Source organism: Hypanus sabinus, unplaced genomic scaffold, assembly GCF_030144855.1.
Source record: "Hypanus sabinus isolate sHypSab1 unplaced genomic scaffold, sHypSab1.hap1 scaffold_353, whole genome shotgun sequence".
In the NCBI taxonomy this organism is placed as follows: Eukaryota; Metazoa; Chordata; class Chondrichthyes; order Myliobatiformes; family Dasyatidae; genus Hypanus; species Hypanus sabinus.
In genome coordinates this window covers 152,631-158,630 of record NW_026781254.1, presented here as the reverse complement: position 1 = coordinate 158,630, position 6,000 = coordinate 152,631, and the positions used below count along the sequence as shown (strand labels likewise).

The 6,000-nt window shown below is 51.4% G+C and overlaps 1 protein-coding gene across 4 annotated transcripts in view; it reads right to left on the bottom strand.

Annotated features, from left to right (window-relative positions):
- Positions 1 to 880: 880 nt before the first annotated feature.
- Positions 881 to 6,000, bottom strand: part of LOC132388577 (NACHT, LRR and PYD domains-containing protein 3-like) — an 84,549-nt gene continuing 79,429 nt past the window's right edge. For all 4 annotated transcript variants that reach the window (XM_059960954.1, XM_059960955.1, XM_059960953.1 and 1 more), the window contains 2 exons: positions 2,448 to 2,615; positions 881 to 2,293 (listed from right to left, as the gene is read on the bottom strand). In XM_059960954.1, the coding sequence (XP_059816937.1) occupies positions 2,221 to 2,293; positions 2,448 to 2,615 (241 nt within the window). In that variant the 3' untranslated portion in view covers positions 881 to 2,220. The remainder of the gene's footprint in view (positions 2,294 to 2,447; positions 2,616 to 6,000) is intronic.

The window sequence follows — 6,000 nt, the reverse complement described above, 5'->3', positions numbered from 1 at the left end:
AATTTCCACCTCTCCTCATCGCCCTCTCTCTTTCTGTTCCCAGTGAATCACTCCGCTGCTCACCCCTTCAGCCCTGACACCCTCCCCTTTTTGTCCCCTTGTCTTTTATGCCGCCATCCACCACATCTTGGGAGGTGGACATTTCCTGATGAGAAATTTCGCTCCCCCATCTAATCCCTTCCCTCCGTCGTTGAGTGAGTCTCTTCCTTCTCCCTCCGTTGAGGCACTTAACCTTCCGTCACGTCTACCCTAACTGCGCCGCCGACCCCTCACTCCCCCCTTGCTCCATCCACGCCCCCCTTTCTAGCAGCTCGTCTTATTTGCGAAGGAAAAGTCACCACCCATCCTTCTTCCATTATTGAAAAAGTCACTCACCCACACTCCCCATACTCTTCCTCCCCACCCTGTCTTCTTAGACCATTCTCTCCCATCCTATCACATACTTTCGCATTACTTCCCCTCCCTCAAAGTCCCATCACTTTGCCTTCCTCCCAGCCGCTTCCTCCCAGTCCCATCACATCGAGCTCCCACCCTGTTCCACCACAGCCGCTTTCTTCCTGTCGTTTCCCTGCTCCTCACCCCATCTGTATCTTCTCCATGCCGGCCCCCAGTTTGTGACAGGAATTTCCGCGCCTCCCCGTTCCATCTCCTGTTAAGTCAGTGACTTCGCCACGCTCACTGACTCATCAGTCCACTCCTCGTCCCATCACTCCTCTTCCTCCCAAACTCCTCACCCCCCTCCCCAAAACCCACATGTATATGTGTACATGTGAATATCTGAGATAAATACATTATTTTATTCAATGAGAACATTGTTAGAATTAAAACATACAATACACAAGGCTATATAAACCATAAATTTTAACCAAGGATTCGCCCATCTTAAATCAACACGTCCCTCCCTCTCTTGTGCTCACTTCTACCAAATCAGTCACTCCCTCCCAGCGGCCATTTCAAGTGAGGCGTCGAACATTTGAAGTCAACGTCCTTCTCTGCCGCTCATTTTAACCAAGGCGTCGCTCCCTCCTTTTAGCTCTGCCTATCACTCCTACTCTCTTGTCAGTGTATCACTCCCTCCCTGCCGGCCATGAGAAACAAGGTGACCACGGCCATCTTAATTCCGCCCATGGTGCACGTTATCAGTCAGCCCATTACTTTCACCCAGGAGACCAATTTCAGTCCTGAGTATCATCAGTGTTACAAAGTCGTCAACATCCACAGGACCCTCGACTTTCCGTGTGACTAATAAACCCATCGGAGTTCTCCTCAAAATTCTGTAAACGCAGCTCTGAGTTCTGTCAAACTCGGAATTCAGGCAGTCCCGCCAGTTTCCAGGATCCCATACCCATTGGAAATGAACTGGACGTGTCCTTCTGGGAGGCAGATGGTGTGAGTGAATGGGAAGGGCTGGGTCCCAATGGGAGTGCGGAAGGTGGGAGTGAACGGGCAGGGGTGCTGAGGCGCTGCTGTACCAGTACGAGGAGCTCAGACCCATTAATGCAGTTTACCAGGTGCAGGGGACAGCATTAAACCCAGATCACTGTTTCTCCTCTAATGAGACTTGTCTGACACCAAGACAGGAAGTTACGGCAGTTCATTAATTTCATCATGACAAATGTAAATTAAACAATGAGTGAGCTGCTGACATGCGGGAATAAATAAGCTTCTCCCGATTCACGCAGTCACATTCAATTAACTGACCGGCGACGAGTGACAGTTTGAATAATCAGTCCCGTTTCTCACCGTCACTCTGCATCGGGGAACCGATGATTATAAAATCACACTTCAGGGCCGTGTCCGGGATCGCTGCAGATCCAGGGTCACTGCCGAGGGATTTGTCAATTTAACATCATTATATCGGCCAGACTGCCGAATGCACCGTCCTCAGCAAAGGGAGCAAAATGAGTCTCTCCAGGGATAATCCCACCCCGGGACACCGTGTCCCAGACTGCGATCTGTCCTCCAGGTTCTCTCTATCTGTGTAATTCCCGGAGTCTCATGTGGGAAGTCTCGAAACCGCACATCCGGCAGGGGCAGTACGTCAATGCAGGGACACTTCCAATGTCACCAAGCAGGAGACTGGAGCCGTTTCCATTAAAACCGTTGAGAATTGCATCTGGTGTGCGGCCATTAAAGAAGATGGAAGGTGGGAAATCGGCCAAAATGTCCCCATCCAGAGGGCGGGGATGTTCACACATTCAGATATTCACAGGATCACTGTCAGTCCAGGTCTGGGTTCTTGCAGAAATTCAGTTCCTTCTCACCTCTCTCATTGAACTGATTCCCGTACAGCCTGAAACAGATGGAAGTATTAAACAGTTTACACAACAGTGTCAGTAACAGGGGACCGGGGTTAATGTTTCAACAACACTCACAGACAAATTTCACCAGAAAACCAGTAGATCCGCTAATATTTTCTCATATGGAATATTAACACCGACACTCACCAGATCAGCTTCAGACTCGGGTGGGTCTGTATGAGGCGGTGGAGAGCGGGGACAGATCGGCCTGTCAGAGAGTTCCACCCCAGGTTCAGCACCGTCAGTGATGGGTTTGTACTGAGAGCAGAGACGAGATCCTCGGCACCAGAATCTGTGAGACCGACATCATACAGTCTGGAGATGAGACAGAGTGAGGGTGAAGGAGAAAGAGAAACAGGAGACAGTACAAATCCCCAGGGTTTATCAGTAACACAAAATTTAATCACATTAATCTTCAGTGTCAGACACATAATGACGTGGTGGAGAGGTCTTTCAGAACCTCCGCCTTCTGGTGTGGGGGTCATTCCAGATTATGTTGTTGTCCCAGTCAAAGTGGCTCTGATCAACGCTAGGTGCTTATCTAATGAGACTTTTTTCACCTTCCCCCCCCCCAGGGTTTGGATTTCTTACTGGTAACAGAAACTTGGCTAAGCACTGGGGAGCTTGCTCCACTTGTTGAAATTTGTCCAGATGACTGCAACATTTTTAGCACGCCTAGACTGTCCGGACGCGGAGGAGGTCTAGCCGCTGTGTTTAAGAATCATTTTAAATGCTGTCTACTGAGCTCAGATTATTTCTCCAGTTTCGAGGTGCGATTAATTAAAGTGGGCCTGGTCAATCCCCATTTTAATTGCTCTCCTTCACCACTCAATTTGCGGACTTCCTTTCAAATATTATGCCCAACTTTGATCGAGTTCTGATTCTTGATGATTTTAATATTCATGTTTGCTGTCCCGTTAAAACTCTCCGAAGTGATTTTACGCATCTGGTTGAGTCTTTTAATCTTGCTTTGCTTATCACCAGTCCCACTCACAAGCAAATCCATACGCTCGATCTAGTCTTATCGACTGCTTGTCCGATCTGCAATGTGGAAATAATTGATGCTTGTCTGACGGATCTCCCTTTTCCCCCTACTAAATCTCTTCTTTCTGTACGTTGCTCTTGCTATATTAACTCTTCGACTGCCAATAGGTTGTCTGAGGCTCTCAGAGCTATTCCTAATAGATGCATTATTGAGGCTTCTGCTCCCACCTCAGCACTGAGGAACTTGCTGCTGTGGCGGCCCGCACACGCGTGACTCGAACCGCCATTGGGAGCCACGGGTAGACACGCAGTGGCGCATTTGGAACAACCCGCTTGGGGCGGAACTTTCTGGGAAAGTCATGCGTCACTTCCGCCCCGCGGGTCGCAGGGGCCCATGGGACGGAAGATTTAAACATCCGATGTTGAGTCAGTAAAGGCAATCTGAGTTCAGCTCTCTCTGCCTCCGTGTGTTTCTTTAGTAGCGCATTGCGCATCACTGCATTGGTGACCCCGGCGTTCCAGACGGCATCTGGAGCTGGCGACTCAGCAAACTGCTTTGAGTTCGAGCAACTCGCACAGCGCAATCTCTCTGAGGGCCCAGTTCGATATCAGGGACGTTACAGCCGACACTACGCGGTATTACTACGTGATCAGCACGCTCGACCAGGAGATAGCAGGCCGGATCATCAACTTCCTAGCCAGCCAGCAACAGAGGACTGGTACACTAAGCTTAATGCGCCCCTGAACTGTGCCTTTTGACTCTCCTGCCGTGAACGGTCCACACGGCTCCTACACATGGAAAGCCTGGGCGACCGCACGCAATCTGAACTCATGAAAGATATGCTGGCGCTCACGGATGGCCGTAAGCTCTGCCTTTTATTTGAAGAGTTGTTCCTCGAGTAAATGCCAGAGGCCATTTGCCTCCCCTTCGCGAATGAGGATTTCAGCGACCCATGCAGTGTCGTGGCTAAAGTAGACGTCCTTTGGCAGAACAAGCAACATGGAGCAGCCTGCATTGACCAAGTCACAATCATGCGACCAAAGGCCCAGTCCGCACAACCGAAGCCGCCGAGACCCACGTGGGAAAAAGACGAACGTTCGGAACAATGGTGTTTCTATCAACAAAGATGGGGCCCAGGCGCGTGCCACTGCCGTCCACCATTTGCTTTTCCGGGAAATTCTGGGACACTTCAACCTCCCCCTCCCCCTCCAGAACATGGAAACTCGTAACACCACTGAAATCACCACTGCCAGTGGCACCAGTATTCGGACATACGGCCCGTGAACTATCTCACTGCATTTCGTGTCCAGCCGTTTCACTCGGACTCTCACGTTGGCAGCACCGTCACAGCCATTGATAGGGGCAGATTTCCTATGAGGGCAAATATCCTGGTCGACCTAAAAGGCCGGTGTTTGGTCCACGCCAAGATGTTCCAGACTTTACAGCTCGGAGAAGCTAAGCGACTGGTCCTACACATGGATTCCGTGACCCTCACGGGAAATGAATTCGCCAGGGTGTTGATGGAGTTCCCCTACATAGTCACCCCGCAGTTCTCCACGGCCGACCCCAAGCATGGCGAACAGCAGCACATCCCCACGCAAGGACGGCCGAGCTTGAAGGTTCCCACCGGACAAGCTCCACCTTGTCAAGGAGGAGTTCCGTAAGGTGGAAGAGATGGGAATCGTATGCCGCTCAGACAGCCCGTGGGCATCCCCGCTGCACATGGTGCCCAAGACCGCAGGAGGATGGAGGCCCTGCGGTGACTACGGAAGGCTCAACGACTAACAACCGCCAACAAATACGCAGTACCCCACATCCTGGACTTCAAGGCGTACCTGCTTAGAGCGACCATCTTATCGATAATCGATCTGGTCTGGATATACCATCAGATCCCAGTGCACCCTGACAGAAGTTAGGCTTCTTCGAATTCCTGAGGATGCCTTTCGGTCTCAAGAATGCAGCCCAAACCTTCCAAAGGCTCATTGATTCGGTGAGACGCGGCCTGGAATTAATTTTCATTTACTTGCACGATATTCTGGTGGCCAGAATTTCCTACCGATAGCACTTTGCACATTTGGACTAGTTTTACCAACACCTGAGTGATTACGGACTGGCAATCAATCCGGCGAAGTCCCCGTTCGGGCTGATTGAGATCGATTTCTTGGGCCACAGAGTCAACCGACATGGCGCAGTTCCCCTACCGGACAAGGTCCAGGCCATCCGCCAGTTCCCCAAGCCCAGCACGGTCAAGAGCCTGCAGGAGTTTGCAGGGAAGATCAACTTTTGTCATCGGTTCGTCCCAGCGACGGCACGCATCATGAGACCCTTGTTCAACCTGATGGCCGGCAAGGCCAAAGAAGTGGCATGGGACGCAGAGTCCACAGAGGCGTTTGAATAAACCAAAGAGGCGCTGGCAAAGGCAACCCACCTAGTGCACCCAAGAGTCATTGTACCCACGGCACTCACAGTCGACGCTTCCCACACGGCAGTCGGCGGAGTCCTGGAGCAGCTCGCCGAGGACCAGTGGCGACGACTCGCTTTTTTCAGCCGGCACCTACGGCCACCAGAGGAGAAGTACACTGTTTTCGCAGTGAGTTGCGAGCGCTCTACCTGGCAGTCCGGCATTTCTGGTACTTCCTCGAGAGAAGGGAGTTCACCGTGTATACGGACCACAAGCCCCTCACCTTCGCCCTGGCCAAGGTATTGGACCAAGGT